Raw genomic sequence first — 24,978 nt, forward strand, 5'->3', positions numbered from 1 at the left:
TAATCAATACTTAATTTTTTAGACATAATTAGAGAGAGACTCAACTCTGACATAAATACTCACCCCACTCAGTTCCTGGGCCTGCTTCTGTTAGAGGATAACCTATAAATAATTTATGAAGCTGACATTACTCACTGTGTTGTGATCATTTTTTCTGGCAAAATCTTCGCAGCTGTTCTAATATAGATTGCCAGTTATCAGTAGCTGGGAACGCAAGTCAACCTTTAATTATGCAGAGGCCCATTATTCAGGCCACACACTGTTCCTGCCCTGTGCCGCCCCTTCCTGCTGCCTCCCTCTCAGCCGCTGTCCCTGCTCATTAGCACGCACGCCGGAAGGGCGGCGTTGGACAAAGGGGAAGAGGGGAAATTAAATCTGTTAAGCATTCAGGGGAAGCTCGGACGAAAGATTTCAATACAATTTGTAGACTTGTTGACTAAAATTGAATCATTTGGATTCTCTGTGAATGTTATTTGTTCTAGTCTCGTCCTCCATAGCGACAGATAATAGAATGGTCTGCAGAGAAACAACATTATTCCTGTATTTCATGTTGTCCTTTCTAGAAAATTGTCATGGGCAGTTCATGATACTTCCTTTATTCATTACATTTGTACCTAGACTACTTGATTTCTTTGGAGATGGGCGTATTGTGATTCCCGGCACGGACAATGACACCACAGTTATCTGATGGTTTTTTAGTTTTCCAGAAAACTGAAAGTTTCCCTTTAAGTACTAATATCTTTTATATTTCAACCAGTTTTGTTGGAAATACGATTTCCTCATACTTCAGCCAATGCCACTGAACACCATTTGAGCCTGTCTGGGTGCCCGGCCTGTCTGCATACTGCGCCTGTCCCTGAGGTGTGTTTGGCTGCTACAAAAACCCACGGCGGTTTGCTGTCTGTCCAGGAACCTCTGGGAGAGTGAAGTGTTGCAGCGTAGTAAAACTCGAGTGGTACAGTGTTTTTGTTTGCTGTAAGGCTGTTGTTCTTTTTTAGTTTTTAAGATTTTATTTATTTATTTAGAGAGAGGAGAAGGGGGAGAGAAAGAGTGGGAGAAAAACATCCATCGGTTGCCTCTCGCATGCCCCTAACTGGGGACCTTGCCCTCAACCCAGGCGTGTGCTGCAACCAGGAATCGAACCAGCGACCATTCGGTCTGCAGGACAATGCCCAACCCACTGAGCCATACCAATAAGGGCAGGCTGTTATTCTTGTATAAGTTTTCCACCTCCTTCTCTAGTCTGTCACCTGTCACTTTGGTCATTGTCAAAACCTGCCTCTCATTAGTCCTCTGTTTCTGGACTGTTGTGGGCTGAGAAACTGAGTAATAACTAAGCCAGTTAGAACTGTGGCTAAAATAAGAGTAAGTCGGCCTGCTCCAGGGGACAAAGAGCTCACGAACATCAGGGCATGAGCTTGGGTGCAGAAATAGCCTCGCTGCTTAGAGGCCTTTTTCTTCCTTCCTTTCTCATTTTCAATCATTTAGTTAATTACTGGTTAATTATGTTTCAAAGAAGACACTGTTTGGAAAAAAAGAAGACAAAGACATAGTTTGGGACACGGGAGTTATCTTTAACAGAATCAGTTCAGAATTTTTTTTCAATGAGAGCTACTGGTGGCTGATTTCCCATAAAGTTGGGACAAAGGGCAGAATGCACAAGTGAGCATAAGGACTTTTGATTTTTAAAAATATATTATAAGCCTGTTTAGTTTTGTATGATAATTAGGTTACTTGTTCTGTTAACCAACCAACAACCAGTTAAACAGAAGCACTAACACTGTAAAAATTTGGGGGAAATAACAGGTATTCTAGCTTCTGTGTCCTCATGAACATTATGAAGGTATCTACCTAGCAAGCTCCCTACTGATAATTCCTTTTGTATTTTTTTTATAGATTCTGATCTTTGGTGTATGGTTTTTTGTGTGTGGTATTGAGTCACAAAGGTTAGGTTTCAGGATTTTGGTGGACTTTTCATGTGTTCATTTGCTTTGCTTCCTGGGGACCAGGGTGTGCTGTGAGTCATGTCCCATCTGACTGACACCAGATCCGGCTGTGGAGCTGTGACTCAGATGGGCGTCAGGCCCAATCGCCCAGCTCATCTTCTGAGGGATGGACGGCAAGGCCGGGACTAATGTCCTGACACATTTTTTTTTCACTCTTGGACTTTCAGGATCTGAAGAGAACATCATTACCGACAGCAGGCAGGTACGCCTTGCCTCAGGCATCTTCCCGGTTGTCAGCCTCCTGAACCATTCCTGCAGCCCCAACACCAGCGTGTCCTTCACTGGCACTGTCGCCACCGTTCGGGCATCACAGCAGATTGGAAAAGGACAAGAGATTCTCCACTGTTACGGTGCGCCATCCCTCCTCGCTACCGTCTGCCTTGTCCAGCAGAAAAGGAATCACAGGTAGCAAACCACTGGGCAGGCGTCTTCCCCTGGCCAGTGACTGTTTCCTGGAAGAAGCAGTGCATACGCAGGTGAAAAAGGTGGGGAGGGCCCTCTCACTGGGTACCGTTGTGTCTAAACTAGCATGTATGCCACTGCTTCATCCCCATAAACTTCCTATTCTGAGAATGGGCTGGAAACAACTTGTTGGCTTTTCCTCCCTGTTCCCGCAACTTGGATACTTAGTTCTATATCTAGTTCCACAAACGTTTGAGTCAAGTGTACCTGTCCCATGGTGAATAATTGACCAGGCCCTCTCTCTGCTAAGCCGAAGGTTTTCAAGTAGTGCCTGACTCTCTCTTTCTTTAAATATTGGCTAAGTGTGGTCTCTCTGCAGGGCCTCATGAGAGCAGGATGGGTGTTGTTGAAAGGCAGCAGAAGCTGAGGTCTCAATATTTCTTTGACTGCAACTGCCTGGCTTGTCAGAATGAAAAGCACAGCACTGCGGCAGGGCCCAGGTGGGAAGCATTCTGCTGTACCCGCTGCAGAGAGCTCATGCAGGTGAATCTCTCCTTCCTCTCTTCTCAACTTCTGCTGGAGGTCAGTTATCCAGCCCAGAGGCCAAAATCCCTGAAGAGGAAGACATGAGGGCTTACAGGTGCTGAGAGCAGTACTTTCTTTCCTCTCAGTCCATCTTCCACACAAATTGATCACCCCTCCACAGGAACCACAGGGAAGGGTTGAGTTTAGTAATCTTACAAGAGGTAGAATTGCAAGAGCAAAATAACAGAAAATACCACCTAAACTGGCTGAGGGGGGTGGAGAGGAAGACTGGGGATTTATTTGCTCAAGTAAATCAATAAAACATCCCAGGATAGAGGCACTTCAGATACTTCTTGATCCAGTGACTTAGGGAATGTCACCAATACCCAGTTGTTCTCTCCACACCCCTCAGCTCTATTTTCTCTCTTAGCCTCATCCTTGGACAACTGTCCCTCTTGTGGGGGTGAGACGGTCTATCAGTGGTCTGGGCAAAAATTTGAGTTTCATTCACCCTGTTTTTGTGGCTGGAGGAAAATCAGGGTCAAATAATTTTCCTCCAGCCATTTGGGCCCGAGGAATGGGCCAGGTCTGAGCCACACGCACATCCCCCAGCTGCCAGCACTGACTGCGGGGGTGGGGGCGGGGGCCAGGGTCCTCGGGAGAAGTCTGGTTGCCGTGGCCAAATGAGGGCGTACGTACTGTGCCTGAAACGGAGCAGAGGTTCACCTCAGAGGGTCTCTCCTCTGCCAGCAGATACTGTATTGTTAGGGGAGCCGGAAGTGGGACGTAGAGCTGGTAGGGTTTGTTGGAAAGCCGAAGTTACAAGCGCAAGGTCAAATGCAGGGAGGCCTCACCTAGCACCTTTTCCTACTGGTTTTCCTGTGGCTTTTTCATAACTACTAGAAATGTGTTTGTCATCCAAAGTGTTGGCCCCATTCGAGATGGAAAGAAAGTAAGGACTGTACCAGTTTAATTTTGGTTATAAAAGTTAAATGTGGGTCTGGGGGGTGGGTGCAGTTGGTTACTACTTTCAGTGGAACTGCTGCTGTCGCACCAGATTCAGTCAGGCTTTGGTCGCGGTGTGCTGCTGTCGCAGGAGTCTCCTTCCCCCTTAGGGCCAGAAGCTACGCAGCCATCCTGTATTGTAAGCACGTGCCGTCTTGCTAACCAGCTCTGACACAGGAACAAACACAAAACTGCCGTCCACAGGGAGACGACGTGCTGAGCTGTGGCAGCGCAGCTTGTGCGGAATCCGTCAGCAGGGATCACCTAGTCCGCCGGCTACAGGACCTTCAGAAACAGGTTGGGATGGCCCAGAAGCTTCTCAGAAATGGAAAACTAGGTGAGACCGGGTCCCAGCTTTGCTCCTCTGGCCCCTTCCTTTTTATTCATTGTGAGATCACCTCAGATCAGGGATACTCAGTCGTGACTGAAGAATCGAATTTGATTATCCCCATGCCAGCCACAAGGTGGCTGTGTAGGCCAAGGACACCAGGCCCCAGTCCACTCAGTTTGTGTTGTCCTGGAAGGGGGGCCAGGTGACTTAGGCTGTCTCGTGCAGGCGGCTCAGTTCAAGCACCCCATGCCAACCGTGTCTCCCAGGGCATTCCTTTTCATTCCAGGCCCTGATGACCTGATTTCCCAGAGATCATTCTGCCCTCGTCAGAACCTCCTCTCTCCCCTCGAGACCAGCGGGCCAGTGCCCGGTGGACGTGGGTACCCTGCTTTCTTTCAGAGAGGGGGCTCTGGAGCTCCTCACTTCCTCATTACCCTTGGAAAACTCGGCCTTCCAGCTCGATGTCACGGCAATTTATTTTACCTACTTTATGAGACTGACCTTTAACTGAGATTTCTGGGTCAAGAGAAATAATGGCCATAAGTGGAATGCATCGTTCCACTTCAAACTGAAGTTGGAAACCCAGAGTAAATACGGAGAGGCCTCACCCAGCACCTTTTTCTGTTGAAAAAGGACACATAAGCGAACAAGAGCTTTATTGGAACAAACACTGTGGGTTGGTCGCAACCCAAGGAGACAGAGTGGGGTGGGTTCTACACTGAGCCCAGCTAACCGAGACTTGAATAGCTGGGTTCTCGTCTCTAAGGCTGGGTTTGTGTCTGTGTCTATAATGAGGCCACTCTCCTTTGACTTGACAGAGCGAGCCATTCAGCTGTTGCTGGGGTGCCGGCAGGATGCTGAGAGCTTCCTGTGGGTGGAACACAGCATGGTGGGAGAAATCGAGGATGACCTGGCCCAGGCCTACGCTGCTTTAGGTACGTACGGCATGTGTCTTTATTTTCTGCTTCAGGGAGCGAGTTTGCCTGGTGCGTTCGGTCCTGACCCCAGCCTCGTCGGGTCCATCGTCTCTTAGTCTTTCAGCTGAGGTGCTCTTCCTTCCATGTAGCTTTTCCCTCCCCAGAAATGTTCATCCACTGTTGATTGTGGTTCTTTTCTGGAACCAGGGTTGTATTTCTTTGCAGGGGACTGGCACGAGTCAGCTACCCATCTCCAGAAGAGTCTCCAGGTGGTTGAGGTTCGCCATGGGCCGTGCAGTGTTGAAATGGGCCATGAGCTCTTCAAACTGGCCCAGATCTTTTTCAACGGGTAAGCCTTTCTCTTGTTGCCCAGCACTGCGCTGGGCCGAATACTTCTCCGTCTTTTATCAGGCTCTTCTGTGCCTGGCTTTTCTGTGGTGCTTTTCAACGTATTGAAACTTCTTCATTTCCTCTCTAGGAGAGATTCCTTTCCTTCTGTTTTGCTGGCTAAGTTGGAACCTCAGGGTTTTCTCCTGAGAGATATGGGAAAAGCTCTTAGCTCCGAGGGCATTCCCAAGGGAGAAGGTGAAGCAGCCCCCCACCCCCCCACCAGTGGCGCCACTCTCAGTCCTTCCTGGGTCCTCCCGCCTCCCTCGCGCTCTGTTCTCAGCACCCACAACTCCAGGGGCTCTTCATTCTCCCTCGTCCTATTCTTTCTAAAGCACTTGTTTTCAACCAGGAGTCATTTCCCAGGGGGCATATGGCACTGTCTGGAGGCATTCTGGATCATCGTGACTCAGAGTGGAGGCCAGAGTTGCTGCTAAATGTCCTGTAATGCACAGGGCAGCCCCTCCAGCTAAGAATTATCCAGCTTACGAATGGTGCATAGACGGGTAGACTTGATTCTCGAGACTCAGAGGCAGGCATTTGGTCAGAGAGAGAGAAAAGGGCTCAAGACTTACATCAGGGTGGGCTTGGTCACCCTTAGACGAAGACTTCTGAGTAGACCTTGGGGAAAATATTAGATTCGTGCTTTGAGGTTTGCCCATTTCCCAGGGTCCTAGACTCTTTATAGTTTGTTTGTTTTTTTGTTTGTTTGTTTACTTTGTTCTCAAACTCTGACTTGAAGTGTGTTTGTGACAGTTGTCTCATCTGCCCTTCTAGATTGTAAGATCCTTGAGGACAAAAGTAATATTTATATTCTTCACAGGGTGGGAGTAGACCCCTGATTAACGTTTGCTTGATTGACCAAGGGAACTCACTCCCCTCGCCTCCTTGGTTCAGGTGCGCAGTACCCGAGGCTCTGAGCACGGCGCACAAGGCAGAGAAGGTCCTGTTGGTACACTATGGGCCTGGGAACGATGAGGTCCAGGAGCTGCAGAGGATGAAATCCTGTTTATTGGACTTGCCGCCCATCCCCGTGGGGCCTCCAGTGTAGGGTCCCCAGGGGACTGGGGCCCACAAGAAAGGAGCCACAGAGGAAGAGCTCGAGAGGTTCTGTCGCCGCTGAGCCGTCACCAGGAAACGCAGGGCCTGCGTGACAGCCACCAGCCTGCTGCATGAGGTGGGAAGGACTTGGAAAACATCACAGTTGGAAAGATGCTCACCTGTTTTGATGACTGCTTCTTGAAATAGTTAACTGCCCTCCAGTAAAAACTCCCAGTTCCCAGAAAAGACTTAAAATTAGTATCTGGAGTGCCGAAGCCCTTTAAAAGGATTTTAGCTGTTGTGCAGGCATCTGGACATTAGCCTGGAATTTTGGCTAGACGCCAGCTCACCAAATGATCAAAGTGTTTCCTTGGAACATTCTTATGGTTTCCAGTAGTAATGAAATGTGGTATAACACCCCAGTGGGAACTTCAGCTCTTAGTAGTTGTATTGTAATTGAAAAATAATTATAAGGCAAGAAATCCATGAGGCTCCTTACCACTAGGGACACAGTTTCATTTATGATATGTAGCTTCCTCAAATCCTATGTTAAAACCAGTGGAGTATAGGTTGTGAATAGAGAAATAAACATGGGGCCATTTTATTGCCGGGCAGTTTCTTCTTAGAATGGAAACTCTAAGTTTGTGTCCTGCCAGTTGTCCAGCCCATGTTATCTGGCTTTCATGCTCTACTCTTGGCAGACTCACTGACCAAATACTAATAAAGCCCAGCCTGTAGCAATGACTTTATATCGCACGTGCCGTCTCTCTGAGCTCTGTCTATTAGCAAGCCTGAAAAGAGATGACTTTTTTCCTACCAGACCTCTCCAAGCTGGCAAACGAAATTACAGGCTACATAAGTACTGAGAAGATGGGGGAGGAAAGCTTCAGAAGTTGCTGAGGATACGGGCATTATTACCACTGTGGTTTCAAACTTGAGAGACAGAGGTAGGGGTGGTAACTCTCTTCTGCCTGGATATCTAGCCCCCGTCCGGTCAGAAGGCTGGGAGACTCTGTGGGTCTGAACCCCAGTGGCCGTGTCACCACTGGTGACCCAGTGGTTCAGACGAGCAGACGGAAAAGAACGCCAGGCCCACGCTCCTCTGAGAGCTCGCTCACCCCGGCCGGGCCCAAGAAGTGCCCATGGCTTGTCACACAGCACCACCACTGGGAAGTGAGTGGCCCCGAGGATGCCTGGCAGAAGCTTTTCAGGAAGCTGAGTGTTTGGAACACAGCTCGTACTGAAACATTTGCATGAAGGGCAGGCAGAATCTGTTTATTGTTTTTGCCACTAACTGACTCTGGCACGGCGGTGGCCAGTGAGATGTTTTGGTTGAGCTAACTTTTTTGAGAAGGAAAATTTAGTCCCATGGACACTGTTTCCAACACTTGGCCTGTTTCATGTTCTTGAAAAAGATCCTGTTGTACTTTGTAAAGTAGGTATACTTCCTTAAAGAGAATATGTTTTAGCATTTTTACATGTCAGGTCCCAGTTTTACAGGTACTTGAGAGCTTCCTTTAAATGCTTTATCAAATAAAGAATTATTTTCTGACATTACAGATCACCTCCCTTATCTACTCATGTATTATCCCATGTTGCCAGGTGACATTAACTTGACCAGGAGATCTGTGTGTGCATTCAAGTCAGGTGTATTTAAGATTGTGTGTCCTGGCTGGTGTGGCTCAGTGGTTTGAGTGCCAGCCTATGAACCAAAGGGTCACCAGTTCGATTCCCAGTCAGGGCACATGCCTGGGTTGCGGGCCAGGTCCCCAGTAGGGAGCATGTGAGAGGCAACCACACATTGATGATTCTGTCCCTCTCTTTCTCCCTCCTCCCTACCACTCTGTCTAAAAATAAATTAATTAAATCCTTAAAAAGAAAAAAAGATTGTGGAGCCAGGAAATGCCCTCCTGGGGGCACTAGTGGTCCTTGTATGTAAACATCCTGGAGCAGATCCTGCCTTACACAGTGCAAATAACTAAAAGTTCTTATAAATGGCGACTTTCTGCAGAGTTTAGATAGACCCAGGTTGTAAGTGTGGGATCAGAACCTTCCTAAAGATCTATTTATCTTCATATCAAACTTACTATAGCTCAAAATAGGAGGAGGAACAGGGTAATGGAAGTCAAGGGCAAAGCACTTTTATTGCAAAGTATACACTGAACCGTTACAGGGGCAGCCTTCATGTAATGTGTAATCTGCCCTCTAGCATATTTAACATTGAACTGGAGCATTAAGTGCCCCTGGGGTCCAGGATTTTGCCTATGAAGAGAAGGGCCCCTGTGTCTGTGTCCCGCAGCACAAAGATGAAAGGTTGGTTAAGGTGATAGTCCAGGGGGAAGGTGATGTGGGCAGGCTGGAGCTCTGGGCTGGAGGTGGGGCCTGCCCCATCCTCATTCCACTCGAAGCTGGCTCGATGTTCCGCTTGAGTAAGTTTGATAGATTTGCCCGTGATCTTGCTAAAGTCTGGTGAATCAAACAGGGACTGCAGCTCTGCAGGGATTGAGAGGGATTTCCATTAAAGCCCCGTCTTATCCAACACCCCAAGGAAGAACACAACCCTAATTCCTAAATCCTGATTCAAGGAGGTAAGCAAGCTGGGAGTGGAACCACTTTGGGCCTGAGGTGAGATACACAGGGCTCCCAGTCTGAGGTTACTGTAAGTGACTTGCCCAAGAGCACAACGCAGTTGAGGTGAGGATTAGAAACCAGATCAAAAGACTTGTCCTGAGAGGCAGTGTTCTGAGTTCCTGTTGTAGGATATACGGTCATGGGGCTAAGGAATGGTCTGAGAAGGAAGGCAGTTCAAGCCACCCCTCCAGCACTATGTATTGGAATTAAGGAATCATCCATGGTCTCCCTGGTGGAGCCTTTGAATTCTACTTAGAAAGGCGGGAGGCTCAAAGACTCAACCCCACCCACCCCAAGAACAAAGGAGCCTTTTGGACATACTGATCTCTTGCAGGGACTTGGTGACTTCCCCATCGTAACTCAGCTTCAGCTTGGGGACAGTTAGCACTGCTCGAACAGTCTTCAGTTCTCGGTCTATGTCGTGAATGAACTCAGAGGTGAGGCTCTCTTCTATCATGGTCAAGTTCTGGGTCACTTTCTGAGGCAGGAAGAAGATGATACTCGTGCTTCCAGTCAGAGGCAGCTGGGCAATCTGAAACAACAGGGAGGGAGCCACACGGGTTCGTCCTGTGGAGCCTCGGAGCCTGGGGTAGACATGCACGCACACACACACACACACACACACACACACTCCAGCTGTCTTCTGTCCTACAGCGGGGCCCTGCCCTGCTTTCCCCAGTCCCTGACCTACCGTGTTTTTTGGACTATGAGACGCAAAAAAAAAAAAAGATTTTATTTATTTTTATTTTTTTAGAGAGGGAAGGGAGGGAGATAGAGAGAGAGAGAGAGAAACATCAATGTGTGGTTGCTGGGGGTCATGGCCTGCAACCCAGGCATGTACCCTGGCTGGGAATCGAACCTGCGACACTTTGGTTCGCAGCCCGCGAAGACGCACTTTTTTTACTGCATTTTTTGCTTCAAAATTTTTTCCCCTATTTTCCTCCTCTAAAACCTAGGTGCGTCTATTTTTCAGACCGGTAGACACACCTAGGTTTTTAGAGGAGGAAAATAGGAGGAAAAATTTTGAAGCAAAAAATGTGGTTTTAAAAAAAGGACATCTTATAGTCCAAAAAATACGGTATTTAACTATCACCTCTTTAAGCTGGTGTTTTCTGGCAGCAAAATGTTTACTAGTGTTCCTTCAAAAAGTTGACTTGCCTTTTCTTACCCTGGCCTAATACCAACTGAAATGATTGGCTGAAAGAATTTTCTCCTATGGTTCCAGGTCTCTGTTTTCTCCCAAGGTTTTTCTGCCAGCAGTTACTGGTCATCTGTTACACAGAGAGCCCCAGAGGAGGATGGAGGCGTTGGGCACAGCGACACAGAAGCAGCAATAAAACGGGTCCTGTGAGCGGAGCTTCTTAACCTGAGGTCCATGGGACAAATGGCATCACAGGCATCAATGGTCCATGAAGTGATGTACAGAGATGTGTGTGTGCACGTGCATGGCATTTCTCTTAAGTATTTCAGGTGCTTTGTCAGGTTCCCGAAGAGAAAGGTTAAGTAAGAACTACTGACTTAGAATTAAAAGAAGTCAGGTATCTGTGAAAGACTTAAGATGTCAGCAGTTTGGAGTTTGTGACAGTTTTTGAAAGTTTGGCTTTGAATTCTAGAAAGAAAGGCTCCCCCTGCCCCCGGAAAAATAAAAAGAAAGAATGAAGGAAAGGAAAGGCAAGACAACACCAACCTCTGAGTATCCATTCTTGAGGGCCCTAATTTCACAGTAAGGTCATTTCACATTGCATCTCCAATTCTTACAAGCAACCCTGAGACAGTAAGTTTCTATCCACCTTAATTTTAAGGGGGGAAAAGGCTCAGGGAAGCTATTAACTTGCTGAAAGTCACAGTAGTAAAATTTAGACAGCTGTCATTCTGTTTCCACACCTTCTGTCGGTCTTTGGCTTCTCCCCTCACCCACCGCTCACCCCACCCCTACCAACCTTGCAGTTGAGGTCAGAATCCAGGCCATAGCGTAAGACAGCCTTAGGGTCCGACATCATGGGGACTTTCACACTCCTGTCCTCATCCAAATGGAAATCCTGGAGGGAAGTCTTTCTGGGGTCAAACCTTGTTGCCCACTGCCCTGAAATGGAACACATGGAGTGCCCTAAGCCCCAGGAGACCAGACGGGCATTGGGACCATGCCGAGACCACAGCACAGTGCTGAAAATTGCCTGGCCAATGAGATCGCAGCCGTCAGGGGCCTTGACACATCAGGGAAGGAGTAAACTCAGAAGGAAATGCGTTGGCTTTACTGATTTGACTGTCTGGATTATACAAGTTCCATGTTTGCCTGGAGGAGGAAATAAACTGGGGCACGCTTCTCCTGTGGTATGTCTGGGAGACAGAATCAAAGGAGGTCAGAGCTGGAAGGGACCTGGACGTCATCCCGTCACCCCTCTCACAGCCGAGACATCACCGTGGCCCAGAGAGGTGAAGTGACTTGCCAATGTTCACACAGCACGTTGATGGTCAAGCTCCCTTAGTTTAATGTTGACTTTTAACATGCTGGGCTGCAACTGCTTCTTTCATTTCCTGGAGATCAGTGCTTCAAATAGAGCTTTCTCTAGGAATATAGGGGTCCATTCTTGCTACTGCCTGAGAGATGGTCACAAAGCACTTGAAGGGGAGATTGCCCAAAATCCCACCCAAGGCTTGTCCGGATGGACTGGCCTCCCAGCGGGCCCGTGGAAGAGCCCTGGGCACCTCACCAGAGCCTGGAGGAACGTTGTTGGAGAACCAGCCGTGGCTCAGTGAGTGCCTGCCGTGTCCTGGGCCCAGTGCTAGGGTGGCCGAGATGTTGGGAGGTGTAGCGTGCCTCTGAAGTCAGTGTGTGGGCCTCGAGTCAGAGGTGAGAAAACAGGCCCAGAAAGGCTATGAAACTTGTGCTGGGCTTTGACCCTCACCGGACTCCAGCCAGAAATCCAACTGTGCGCCCCAAACAGGCACAAGAATGGTCGTGCATTCTCTCTGCCAGTCTCTCCACAAGCCTCTTAACACTTCCTCAGCCTTTGATTTGATGACAAGCAGGTAACATTCAAGCAAGTGCGTTTCTTAGGCCCTCTTCTGGCTTTGCCTCTGGGGTGTTCTTGAACTAGGTCTTTGACCTGCCCCCCCCTTGCCCATTCCCGGTCCTGTCTGACCCCTCACCATCTACCCGTGGCCAGAAAGAGAAGTGGAAAAGCCCTCACCCTTGAAGTAAGCCACGCCCAGAAGGAGAATGCTGACTTCACTGGGTATTTCCCTTGTGGACTTAGCAAGTTTCCCTTTCATCTGGGCCTGCACCCAGTTGTTAACCTCCTGAAGGTCCACTTGAGAGTTGCCGGTCAGGATTCTGGGCCTGGTCCCATATGACTTTTCCAGTGGTGCAACAAAGCTGGATTTTATCCGCAGCTCTGGGGAGAGATGGAGCAGCGTCAGTGTGGTCAGAGCTGAACCCGCACCCCTCCTCTGGAAGCATGCCAGGCTTAGGTTCTGCTGTGCCTCTCAGCAGGCCCTGACTTCCTGCCTAGTGTCTTCCAGTGACTCGCTGGGACTTCAGGCCAGCTTCCCCAGGCAGCACTGGACAGGGAACTACAGATTTTGCTCATTGCTGTTTCTCTTCATGTTCCTGTCCCCCACCGACCCTCCCACTGCCTCCCTCAGCCCACTTACTTCCTCTTTCTGATCCCCTTTGGGCTCACAGGTCCCCTTCCTTCCCACCAGTGCCAGACCTGGCCTGGGCAGAAGTGATCGACTGTTCAAAAAGAACCGCACCCCCACCCCAGGCTACTCAGTGTGGAGCACAGAGCCCCCCCCACTCCTCAGGCAGCTCGGGCCAGTACACTCACTCCTCTCAAAGATGATCCGGGAAGCACTCTTGAAGTTCTTCTGGGCGGCAGTGACAGAGGCAAGGAGCTCCTTGTAGGTGCCGTGGATGTCTGGGTTGGTGATCAGGTCGTAGTAGAGAGCCCGGTGGATGCTGGACTCTGTCCGCTGTTCAGCTCCTGCCAGACAGACAGGACGTGGGCCTCGCTAACTGTTCGCCAGGGCCCAACTCTGGCCAGCTTCTGTGACAGGCCAGGGACACAACACCCTGGGTCTTTTTGTCTTCTGATACCGAGACGTTCTAGGTAGGAAGGAGCTCGAAGGGAGCAGAAGAAATAGAGACTTTCCTAAAGTTGGCTAAGGGCCTCAGGCCTGCAAGGGTGGGAATGAGGGTCCAAGTCCTGTGCTGCTCCCGGCACGGTGCCTGGCAGACTGCCCTGTAGTCGCCTGTTCACCAGTCTCCCCCATGAGCTCCGCTGTGACCCGAGTGAAACTGCTGGCTCGTGTGCAGCTCTGCCCCCGGAACCTAGCCTAACAGCCCGCAGGCAGTAGAAGCTCACTGAGGAATTAGTGAGTGTCAAAGTCACCGTGTCAGCAAGTGGTCCTGAAGTCACACACCTGTGCCAGCAGTGCTCAGCACCCTCCTGGGCCACAAGGGAGTCACGTGTGCACAGCCCTCAAGCCCCCGCTTGCAGGTGGGGTCGTCTCAGCGCCTCTATGGCCCTCCCTGCAGTGGAGTGTCTCTGGGGCTTAGAGCACCAGAGATGCGCCATGGGCAGATGGCAGCTCCAGGATTCCGGGGCTTTCTGCGTCAGAGAACTCACCCAGCGAGAGCGCGGAGAGGGCCGTGGCCACGCTGAGCGGAGACAGGAGCACGTTGGCAGTGGGGCTCAGGCCGGATTTCACGCGGTACAGGTCATAGCCGAAGTTGGAGACGGCCGCTGCCAGCTTGTTCACAGGGACCTTGAAGAAGGGGTCTTCCTCCTCCACCGACACCCCCGTGGTTTCGGGGGCTGGGGAGCCCTGGATTCGAGTACAGGGACCAGGGAGAGGAGCAGTGGATGGCTGGCCTCCTCACTGCTTTGAGTGGGACTGGCGCTCTGGCTCCCTGCCCGAGCACTGTGTGTTTAGCCTGATGCTGGAATGAGTTTGTTCCCTGAGCCTGCAGGAGCTCTCCGCTGGGCAGAGGCAGCCCGGAGGGGCTATGTGCTGGCCAGATTTATACGCTAGTGACCTGTGAGCCTCAGGCCCGTGACATGCTGAAGAAAAAATTTTTTTAAACCCTGTCCTCAGGCCAGACCAGATTCCTATCTGCTCACCCTCACTTACTGCTCCCAGGTCTCCGCCTGTCAAAGCCTCCCTGTCTTTCCCTGCTCAGATATCACCTCCTCCACCACCAACTTCTCCACCACAGACTTCCTCCACCGCAGCCTTCCCCAGCTGGCCCCAACCTGAAGGTACTTTTCTGTTTTCTGATCTGTTTTAGAAACAAACAGCACATATGTATTAACCACCCGCCACGCACTGACTGCGTTCTGTGCTAGTTCTCCTCGTTCGAGCTACTTCACCTCATACTTGGTGTATTTGGTACCCCAAGGTCCTTAAAGGCAAGACACGGAGCTTTCATATCTCCACCCACCCCTAGCACCTACAGAGTAGATGTTCAGTAGGTGAAATATAAGTAGCTGGCCACGTGGTCCTCTAAGAATGGGTATTTTGAATCCCATTTTTTAGATAAGAAAACAGACTTGGGTAAAAGCTACTTGTCTACGATCACGAAGCCAGTGAGAGGCAGAGCCAGAATTCGACCTGGGAACTCACAGCCAAGTACAGGGTTCCAGTCGGTGTGCCCTGGCTGCCCTGGCCCCTCGTGTGACCCTCACCACCCATGGTCACCGAGCATGGGCTTCTCAGCACCTGCTTTGTAGGCTGACTGCGCTCCCTCTGCCTAGGAAAGAGGCCCTTCCACACCCTTCCATCAGGACGGATGTCGTAGGGTGCCGCCCACTCCGTGAGACCTACAGTGACTCGAGGTGATGAGAACGGGTCTGCACCAAAGGGACAGCCCTGGCTTGTGAGAGTGCTTTTGCTTTTCACTGTTTGGGAGCTTACTTTTGTCTGCACTATGTTCTCTGAAAGGCAGGGCAAGGCATTTTCTCTCTTTTGCTGATGTCTACGCATAGAGGCCAGAGCCAGGCCTGGAACCTGGGTGCCCGCTGAGGAGAGGCGGGGCTTGCTAATACCCCCCACCCCCCTACCACTGACCTCCAGGCTGCCAGCGCTGTTCTGGCAGCTGCCGCCCCCGAGCAGGGCTCCAGTCCAGAGGAGTAGCATGAGGGCCTGCATCCCGGGGCCTGCAAGAAAACGAGAGGTGGCAGGCTGCTCCCTTCACCTGTCACCCTGCCCCGCCGGCCACCCTGGGCAGGGAGTAGGGGCTTGGCAGGACTTGGCACCTTCCCTCCAGCCTCTCCTGAACAGAAGTGGACCCTCCGCCAGATCCCTCCCTCTGAGCAATGCCCGACCCTTCCACCCACAGTCTTAGCAGAGAGCTTGAGCTCTTATCCCATTGTCTGTGTCCGGACGCCCACCTTCGAACCTAAAGCTTCCCAGATGGTGACGATCCAGCAGTAGGCTCCTGTGTGTGGATGCAGTCTAGCAAATGCATGCTAAGGCTTTTCTCAGGGGGCCCCTGACCACTTGGGATATGGGATTTGGGGCAAAAGCTAGTCACAGAATAGGGGCATGGGGGCAGCATCTAGGTCTCATGTGCAGAATCATAGGGTGCAGAGAACGCAGGCATGTGCCCAAGAAGTTCTCACACTCTCTCCTTGCCTCCCCCTGGCCTAGAAGCTGGGCCCCGGGCTCATCCCCTTCTCAGACACTATGTCAAGAGCTCTTCCTGTCATGGGTGGGAGTGCTGGGTCTAGAGTCAGACAGCCTGGGTTCAAATCTCAATTCCATGTCTTTTTTTTTTAAGATTTTATTTATTTAGATTTTATTTATTTTATTTTTTTAGAGAGGGGAAGGGAGGGAGAAAGAGTGGGAGAGAAACATCAATGTGTGGTTGCCTCTCATGTGCCCCCCACAGGGGACCTGGCCCGCAACCCAGGCTTGTGCCCTGACTGGGAATTGAACCTCAACCCCTCGATGCACAGGCCGGCACACAACCATGGAGCCATACCAGCCCGGGCTCAATTCCATGTCTTAATAGCTTTTGAAATCACAATATCTTCTCTTGTGAGATAGAAATCAAGTAGTTCTTAACTATCGTAATGAGGATTGAATTAGGTAATGCCTTAACACACTGCCCAGCGCAGAGCCCAGTGAGCTTTCCACGGGTCTCTGAGTCCAAGTGTGTCCCTACAACTGGAACCGCAGAGCACCCTTCTCCCCTGGGGAGCCAGGCCTTCCTCCCCCATCAGCCCAAAAATAACTTACACCTCTGGAGCCTTCTTTCCCTCAGGTTACGCAACCCCACTACTTAGGAAGACCACCCAAACCCCTTCAACTCCCTGCCATGGTCTCTTCTGACCCTGGCTTTGGTCTGGCTCCTGGGCCACAAGGGAAGTGGGAAATCCGGGCCCAGGGCTCTGTATGCTCCACCATTGCTTACCGTCCTGCGCTCACTGCTCCATGGGCTCATCTCACCCCTGGGTCATGATGTGGGGGTGGGGAGGGGTGAGGGGGTTTCACAGATCAGATCTTTCAAGAGGCCTTCTGGTTAGAAAGTGGGACAAAGTGTCAGCAACCAGGACCTTTGTCTGGTCCATGTGCTTCCTCCATCCACACTGCCAAGTCAAGAATTTTAATCTGCCTTCCCTGCCCCTTACCTCCCCTGCAAACACACACACATGGCCAAGGGTCTCGAGCTCTTCCATTACCCTGCCGTGTGCCCAGTAACACCCCCCCCACACGCAATGCATACTTTTCTGGCTTCTCAGAATAAATACGAAAGTTGGGAGTGCAGTGTATTATTGTTGGCCAAAGTCCTTAAAATTAAGCCTGATAATCCACTGGACAACATTGTAAAGCATGAAAGGCAACAAAAGAAAAGATCGCCTCCTGAGTTTGCTCAGCTTACGGCTGGACCGCCGGTGGGAAGGAGCCCGAACTCGGGCTCAGGTCTCGGAGCGGGAGCCCTGTGTGCTCAGCCAGCCGCTCTTCCAGGCGGCTGCCCCTGCCGCTCAGGGAGAAATCCTCCATTGAGATAACAGTGCAGAAAGCTTTCTGCTGTGCAAGATAGAAACCAGAACACCATCCAGGCTTACAGCTGCTCTCTCCACCCAGCCAGCCCCACCCAGAGCTGGCAGGGGCCTTCCTGGCCTGTGTCTCAGGAGACTGGTTTGTTGAAGAACGAAAATTCAGTGAGATCCACAAGCGGCAAGGCGAGAAGAGAAGTTGTTAGCACTAGTCTCTCTGGCCAAAATAGGGAGTTGAGATGGGAGCGAGGGGATAGGGTCATCTTGGGACAGTAGGCTAACTAAGTTCACAATCCCAATACCCTTGGAAGTGGGGCCTTTTCTGTGGGAGTCCCTATAGTGCCTGAGCCCAAGCCCCAGGTCCTGCAGTCACCATCACCGTGTGGGTGGGCTGCGGGCTGAAGATGAAGTGAGGGACCCTGGCGGGGAGAGACCTGGCTCCACAGCTGGCCCAGAGCCAGCCACTGGGACACGCAGTACTAATGGCAGTTCTTTGAATCCTCCATCTTAAACCTGGGGGATGGTGGGAGTGGAGAGATTATTGAGAGCCCCGTACAAGGGAAGTGAGCGGGCAGAGAGGAAGGGTCTGCAGGGGGGCCCTCTCTGAGCCCACTCAAGGCCCTGTCCAAGGTGGTGGTTCCACAGGCCTGGACAGGCAGACGTTGCCTAGCCCGGGGCATAGGGACAATGATGCCATCCTGTCCAAGGGCAGTATCCCAGCCAGACTCCTGTCATACCAGGAGGGGGAGGGCACAGAAGCAGGTAAACATCCTCCCCGTTGGGTCAAGGTCAAACCTTACTTTTTGCCACATTGCCCAAGTCAAAGACATGAGGAACTAGGATTTCATGACCTTGCCTTCAAGCTGGGAGGATAAATTTGGGCCAATGCATGTGTTTCAGATTAAACCCAATTGTGAGACAAACACCATCCCTCCTCCTCCTCCCCCCTCTTCCTCCTCCGCCCTCTTCCTCCCCTCCCCCCTCCCCCCTCCCCCTCCTCCCAGAACCACACAGCCTTCAAGCCACATGGTGGTGGACCTCATGGGCAGTGCAAAGGAGGGCACCGCCCTTCTGTGGCTCTGGCAGGGAGACTCTGAGGGGTCCCCTCCCAGCACACCCCACCTGTGGTGACTCCACTGGTCCCCAGGCAGTGTTTCTTCTGAAGACCTAAGTTGGGCCAAGGTGCCCATGAGTTTCACCTCCTCACCGCCCAGAAGGACCAGCCCTAGGAACGGAGCTCGCTGGCGCCCTCCCTCTCCCAGCCTCAGCCTGGGGGCTGAACTCCCAGGGGACGGGCATGGGCCAGGCAGTGATGCGGTTTCTGGGAAGCTTGCAGCTTTTCTTTGGCCCAGACCTGCTCCTCGCTGTGGCTTGCCTTGGGGAGCTGAAAGGATGGGGGCAGCATTCTCTCCAGCATGGGCAGCTGAGCCCCCAAATCCCAAACACTGGTTGGGCTAAATAACAGTCATCATTTGTGAGAGGCTACTAACCCCACTGACCTCCCAGCTTTTACTGGCAGCTAATTTGGCCAACGGAAAAGGGTGGGCACTGGGTAGAAGGACCCAGCTGTTCTCCATCCCAGCGCTCCGGCATGGCATGGCGCAATGGGCCAGCTGCTCGGCAGTGTTGGGAAGTGACCATTGAAATCCACACCAGTTGACTCTGAAAGAGCAGCAGAGAGCAGAGCTCAGGCTAAGTCTGGGCTGCAGGCTGGGTCGCCTCCCCAGCTGCCCTGGTGGAAGCACAGCTCCCTGACCGCCTCCTCCCCTCCGGGCTGCAGAGCCTCTCTGAGGTGCTGCTCAGACCCGAGCCAGCAGCTGAGCTCTCGGCTTCCCCAGCACCACCGCCCCCTCCATTGTTTCCCACCCACTTCATTCAAGTCTTTCCAGCCTCTCCTAGTGGGACAGTAGAATTTGGGGATCATTGGGTTGCCACCCTCTGACCCCCGACTCCCTCTGCCTATTCTCATCCACTCACCTTGATGCCCAAGCTGCAGAGGCTACTGTTTCCCCACCTCCTCTTCCTTGCACCCCTCTTTTCCACTCCCTTGGGTACCCTGCCTCCCCCCAGTCCCCACAGCTCATGGGGGCCTGTCCCGTCTTCCTCTGACACAAAGACCAGACAGGGAGCTGCTTTACCTGTGGGTGCACTGTGGCTCTGCGCCCAGCCTAGGTCTGCACACTGAGGGGGCTCGCGCAAGCACAAGAGCTTTTTCTGCTGCCTCCCAATCCAGCTTCCAGCAGGCTTCAGATTACAGCTACTCCTGTCTTAAAGCGACCTACACTCAATTCGGATTCTATGATTGCATCATTGCCTGGTGTTAACTTTAACCCACTGCTGCCCTTCCTTCATGCACCCCCAAGACACACGCACTCACACACCCCACTCCTCCACCACACCTTCCTTTAGGCCCTGGCCTTCCTCACTGCCTGAAGTTCCACCCTCGGAGGGCACCCTGGCCAGCCCCGGTGGGAGACGGGACAGAGGAAGAGTCCGGCAGGAGTAGGCCCCAGAGGGAGGCTGGTGGGGTGGGGAAGACGCTGGCCCAGTACTGGGATTCTGGGTCGTTCCTGGTCCTTGGCTCTGGCACTAAATGGGTTTTGGGGCAAGACTACCCACCCTCACAGATCCTCCCTTTCTCGGTAGGAATGTCTGTGTGCTCTTTCAGCCCTGAAATTCTGTGATTTCCAAAGGATCATGGGGGAAGATATCTGACCAGAGGAAGAAATGAGAGGTATTGTCCTAGAAACAGTCCTGAGGGGAGCTGTGTGTGCCTGGTACCCACCTGGACACAATCAGTGTCACCTGCAGAGAACGCCGAGGCCCTGCCCACCTTGGGGTCTTTAGGAGCTTGCAGTGTGGTTATGAAACTGAAATATTGACATGGGATGTAAGTAGAGAATGTAACAAAATGTTTTCTAGGCAGGTATGAGTCCCAGCCAGAGGAGGAAAGGAGATCACTCTGTGATATTTAGCCTGAGGAGGAGAAAATTTAGGGGAACCTCACCTCCTGTGAGGTCCCAGGGAGCAGAGCAAGGGCCCATGGGTAGAACTTTCCAATGGGCAAAGTTCAGCTTTATATAAGGGAAAGTGTGTCAACAGTCAGAGTTCACTCCATTCAACAAAAGTAGAGTAGCTCAACACGAGCTAGGTACTCGGAGGAGAGGGAGAACATAGATGAATTTGACTCAGTGTCTGCCCTCCAGAAACTGACTGGCTGATCACAGAGGCTGGTGTGAGAACAGACCATTTCAATACAATGCAACACCTCCTAGGATAGCAGTCTTTACAGCCACACTGTCGGATACAACAGCCACTAGCCAGGTGTGACCTTGAGCACTTCCAGCGTGCTAGGCTGAGCTGCGATCTGCTGTAAGTGTAAAATTCACAACAGATTTTTTGAATATTTAGTATGAAAACACAATGTAAACCATCTCAAACATGTTATACTGATTACACATATTGGGTTACATAGAATACATCATTAAAATTAATTTCATGTATTTCTTTTTTAACGTGCCTACTACAAAATCTTAAATTACGTATGTGGTTTAAACTGTGTTTCTGTGGGACAGCACTGCTCTGTGGGGTATTGTGGCAGCGCAGTTGCAATATACGAATCTAAGCTGAATCTTGAAGGGAATGAGCTAAGCATAGAAAGGTAGAAGGGTCACAACTATCCATGTGGACAAGTTAAAATTGGATTCCTGTCTCACAACATGCACAGAAATGAACTCTAGTTCTGACCGGTGTGCCTCAATGGATTGGGCATCGTCCTGCAAACCGAAAGGTCATTGGTTTGATTCCCAGTCAGGGCGCCTGCCTGGGTTGCAGGCCAGGTCCCCGGTTAGGGGTGGGCAAGAGGAAAATGATCGATGTTTTTCTCCCTCTCTTTTCCCTTTCTTTCCCCTCTCTCTGAAAATAAATAAATAAATAAATAAAATCTTAAAAACAAAAAAGAACTCCACGTACATTAGAGGTTTAAATATGAAGAACTATTTCTGTTTTTGCAGAAACTTTTAAAATGACTATTTAAATCATTTACTATAATTGAATAACAATAAAATAATTATTTAAAAAATCATTTACTTATTTTTAAATAAGATCTTATTTTCACATGGTTCAAAACTCAAAAGCAACAAAAGGTACACAGTAAAAAATTTTCCTCTCACTCTGATCTTCAGTTACTGTACTCCACTGCCTGAAGACAGTTTATGTTCATCTCTTTCTTATGTATCCTTTCAGAGATCTTTCTAATGCTTTAAAAATTAAACACAGCCCTGGCTGGTGTGGCTCAGTGGATTGAGTGCAGGCTCCTGTGAATCACAGGGTCAGCGGTTCATTCCCAGTCAGGGTACATGCCTGGGTTGTGGCCTGGGCCCCAGTAAGGACACTCAAGAGGCAACCACACTTGGATGTTTCTCTCCCTCTCTTTCTCCCTCCCTTCCCCTCTACCTAAAAATAAGTAAATAAAAGCTTTAAAAATAAAAAGCAAACACAAAGACACATATGCAACAGGAAAATTGTGTTTTAGAAAAAATTACATAGATGTATATCTTTGTGATCTCTGGGTAGGAAAGATTTTTTTAAAGACAATACACCAAAAAGAAGCATGAATTATAAAAGATTATTAGATTTGACTCTAAAATTTTTTAAAAGCTTGTTTTGATGATAAAGTACCATAAAACAAAATGAAACACAAACCTCACACTGGGAGAAAGTATTTGTAACTGACAAAAAAATTACTGTGGCATAGAAAGAACTACAAATCAATAAGAAAAAAACACAATTCAGAAAAATAGGCCAGACAATTCACAGGAGACAAATCTTAAATGGCTAATAAACTTAAGTAATCAGGGGAATACAGATTAAGACCCTCATTTTTTAAAAAAATTTCTAAATTTATTGATTTGAGAGAGAGATTTGTTGTTCCACTGATTTATGCATTCTTTGGTTGAGTCTTGTATGTGCTCTGACCAGAGATCGAACCCACAACCTTGGTGTATCAATCAGGATGATGCTCTAACCAGCTGAGCTACCTGGCCAGGGCTTAAAACCAGTGTACTTCACACTCATCAGATGGACAAAATTTAAACGTGGAACAAAACCAGGTATTGGTGTGGATGTGGGCAGCCAGGCTTTCCTGTGCCCTGCCGGTAAGTGTGCAGACTGACAGAACAAGTTTGAAGAACAGTCTGGCAACAGGCAGCAAAGCTGTGCAACTGTCTGTGGCAGCCCTGGCGGTTACAGGTAGGTGAACCCAAACCCACAACTCAGTAATGCCGCTCCTAAGCATGTGAGCTGAAAAGACTCCATGCATGTGCACAAGGAAGTATGTAAAGAATGTTCTAGAGCACGATTTGTAGTGCAAAACAATGGGAGCTCCCTGCATGTCCATCAACAGGAGACTAAGTAAAGGCTGGGAAAGTCTACAGCCCGAGAAACAATGGAGGGAAGCCATTTAAATCAATAGATTTATGTCACGGTGCAGAGAGACACAAGTTGCAGGAGAACACAGGTAGGATGATACATTTATGTCAAGCTTAAAATCACAAAGTGACACTACCTAGCACTTAGAGATACAAATGCATCTGGTGAAAAAAAATAAAACCAAATTCAGGACGATGGTTACGAGGGCAGGGGGAGGAATGGGGGAAGGGAATGTAGGGCTGGCACTAAACTGAGAATATTTTTTAAACTGGGCAGTGGCATTATGCAATTCATTATTCCTTTTTGTATGTCCCAGTTATTTCATAATAATTTTTTAATGGCTCTGGCTAATGTGGCTCAGTGTGGACTGAGCGTGGTCCCACAAAGCAAAAGGTCATAGTTTCAATTCCTGGACTGGACACATGCCTGGGTTGTGGGCCAGGTCCCTGGCCGGGGGTGTGCGAGAGGTGGCAGATCTGTTTCTCTCCCTCCCTTCCCCTGTCTGTAAAAAGGAATAAATAAAATCTTAAAAACAAAAACAATTTCTCTTTCCTCAAAGCTGTGTTTCCCGCCCCGCCCCCCTCCCCACCCGCCAGTGTGGCTCAGCGGTGGTTTGGGCCTGGTCCCCAGCTGGGGCGCATGTGAGGGGCAACAGATTGATGTTTGTGTCTCACATCGAAGTTTTTGTCCCTCTCTTCTTTCCCTCCCCTCTCTTGGAAAATATATAAATAACATCTAAAAAAAATTAGAGAAGCGTTTTCCCCTCCTACTAAGAAAGAGGGCCTCCCTTGGTGCCCTTCGAAAACTTGGCTTCCACAGGCAGCCCCTGCCTCAGGGTCATTCCGCAGCCTTTATGAAAGTGTCAGGCTTGTGCTTCATTTGCTGTAGGTAGGGTATTTTTTTCATGAAAACAAGTTTTTAATTTCAGTGCCTAATCTGTCCATCTTTTATCATTCATACATCCTCTGTCACCCCTCTCAAAACACTCCCTGTATGCCACGTCCCCCAACGCTGTTGCCGGTTCCTCTGTTCTCCCTCAGCCTCGTGGGGAAGAGCTGTTTACTCTTGAGTCTGCACTGTCCTTCTGCAACCTTGAACTTGCTCCTGGGCCCGCCTTTACAACTACTGTTGCCACGTTCCCCGGTGAGCTCTGTGTCGCCCACTAAGTGGGCATCTCTACCTTGGCGGCAGGCAGCAGAGCAGACTGTTCCTCCTTCTTGAGACCTTGACTCTTCACACATGCGCTGTCTTCCTCCCACCTCGCACTGTGGCATCGTTCCTGTATCCTTTGCTGGCTCGATCCTGGGGCCTCTTTCTTTCTCCTTCTCCAACTCCTTTTAGGTGATTTCTGCCCTTTCTATAACTAAATGCATCGGCATGCTCCCAGATGTACATTTGCAGCCCTGACCACAATATCCAGTTGCCTATTGGACACATCCACATGGATGCCCAGTAGGTGGGAGGGACATATAATGTACTATCCAAACACTTCTAAGAGCAGAAAGAGTGCAATTAATTACGCTGGAACAGACACAATTTGAACTGCCCCTGGCAGCCTGGGACATGTGTATGCTCACCCTATGTCAGTGTGACATCTACAGTGGAAATCTCCAGTCAGTCCTAAAATCTGTCTCTCACTGATTCCCATCTCAGCAAAAGCCATTTTATCAAGACAAAACTCCAGGAACTTGAATGATGAACCCCACCACCCCTGAGCCTTTCATTTCCCTCATCTCTCATACGATTTGTCCACAGATGCTGTAACATTTACCTGAAAAATGTATCGGAGCTCTGACCACTTCCTCCACAGCCAGCACCCTGGGCCAAGCCACCCACGTGTCTTGCCTGCTGACCAGCCTCCCCACTCCCGCATTTGTCCCGCTGTGATCTGTTCTCTGTAGAGCAGCCCAGGGAGCCTTCTAGAGCTTAAATCAGACCATGGCGCCCCTCATTTATAAGCCTCCCACAGTGCATGAATTATTGCCATCCACAATAATGCAGATGAACTTCACAAACATGAGGTTGAACAAAAGAAGCAAGACACAGGAGAAAGATTCTGTATCTCTTGTGAATCTCGGGCTGTATGATTCCTTTATATCAAGTTCAAAATGAGAAAAACAAATTTGTTATTAGAAGTCAGGAGAGTGAGTACTGGTTCTTGACTTGGCTGCTGGTTGCAATAGGGGTATATGATTCATGAAAAATTAATTAGCCCTGACCGCTACGGCTTGGTTGAGCATCGTCCTATAAAACGAAAGGTCGTGTTTGAATTCCCAGTCAGGGCATGTGCCTGGGCT

The 24,978-nt window shown here is 49.9% G+C and overlaps 2 protein-coding genes across 3 annotated transcripts in view; one reads left to right on the top strand and one right to left on the bottom strand.

Moving 5' to 3' along the window:
* Nucleotides 1–8,171, top strand: part of SMYD4 (SET and MYND domain containing 4) — a 40,013-nt gene extending 31,842 nt beyond the window's left edge. The window contains exons 6-11 of one of the 2 annotated variants that reach the window (XM_028521705.2): nucleotides 2,174–2,356; nucleotides 2,788–2,951; nucleotides 4,143–4,275; nucleotides 5,088–5,204; nucleotides 5,412–5,535; nucleotides 6,471–8,171. In XM_028521705.2, the coding sequence (XP_028377506.1) occupies nucleotides 2,174–2,356; nucleotides 2,788–2,951; nucleotides 4,143–4,275; nucleotides 5,088–5,204; nucleotides 5,412–5,535; nucleotides 6,471–6,624 (875 nt within the window). In that variant the 3' untranslated portion in view covers nucleotides 6,625–8,171. The remainder of the gene's footprint in view (nucleotides 1–2,173; nucleotides 2,357–2,787; nucleotides 2,952–4,142; nucleotides 4,276–5,087; nucleotides 5,205–5,411; nucleotides 5,536–6,470) is intronic. The other variant, XM_036034394.1, reaches the window with a different exon arrangement.
* Nucleotides 8,172–8,730: 559 nt separating this feature from the next.
* SERPINF1 (serpin family F member 1) lies at nucleotides 8,731–19,500 on the bottom strand. Its single transcript, XM_028521914.1, has 8 exons — nucleotides 19,390–19,500; nucleotides 15,318–15,406; nucleotides 13,877–14,075; nucleotides 13,076–13,231; nucleotides 12,437–12,640; nucleotides 11,186–11,328; nucleotides 9,567–9,777; nucleotides 8,731–9,107 (listed from the first exon to the last, which is right to left on the bottom strand). The coding sequence occupies exons 2-8, from the start codon at nucleotides 15,396–15,398 to the stop codon at nucleotides 8,848–8,850; spliced, it is 1,254 nt and encodes a 417-aa protein (XP_028377715.1). The 5' UTR covers nucleotides 15,399–15,406; nucleotides 19,390–19,500; the 3' UTR covers nucleotides 8,731–8,847.
* Nucleotides 19,501–24,978: the final 5,478 nt, after the last annotated feature.

Source organism: Phyllostomus discolor, chromosome 8 (assembly GCF_004126475.2).
Source record: "Phyllostomus discolor isolate MPI-MPIP mPhyDis1 chromosome 8, mPhyDis1.pri.v3, whole genome shotgun sequence".
Lineage (NCBI taxonomy): Eukaryota > Metazoa > Chordata > Mammalia > Chiroptera > Phyllostomidae > Phyllostomus > Phyllostomus discolor.

Bases quoted from the DNA above. Each gene is read 5' to 3' on its own strand.
- SERPINF1 (XM_028521914.1), bottom strand. From the start codon at position 15,398: ATGCAGGCCCTCATGCTACTCCTCTGGACTGGAGCCCTGCTCGGGGGC. The intron at 9,778-11,185 runs GTTGGTAGGGGT...CTGTTGTTTCAG, and splicing joins ATTCTGACCTCAACTGCAAG to ATTGCCCAGCTGCCTCTGAC. The intron at 9,108-9,566 runs GTATGTCCAAAA...CAATCCCTGCAG, and splicing joins CAAGTCCCTGCAAGAGATCA to AGCTGCAGTCCCTGTTTGAT.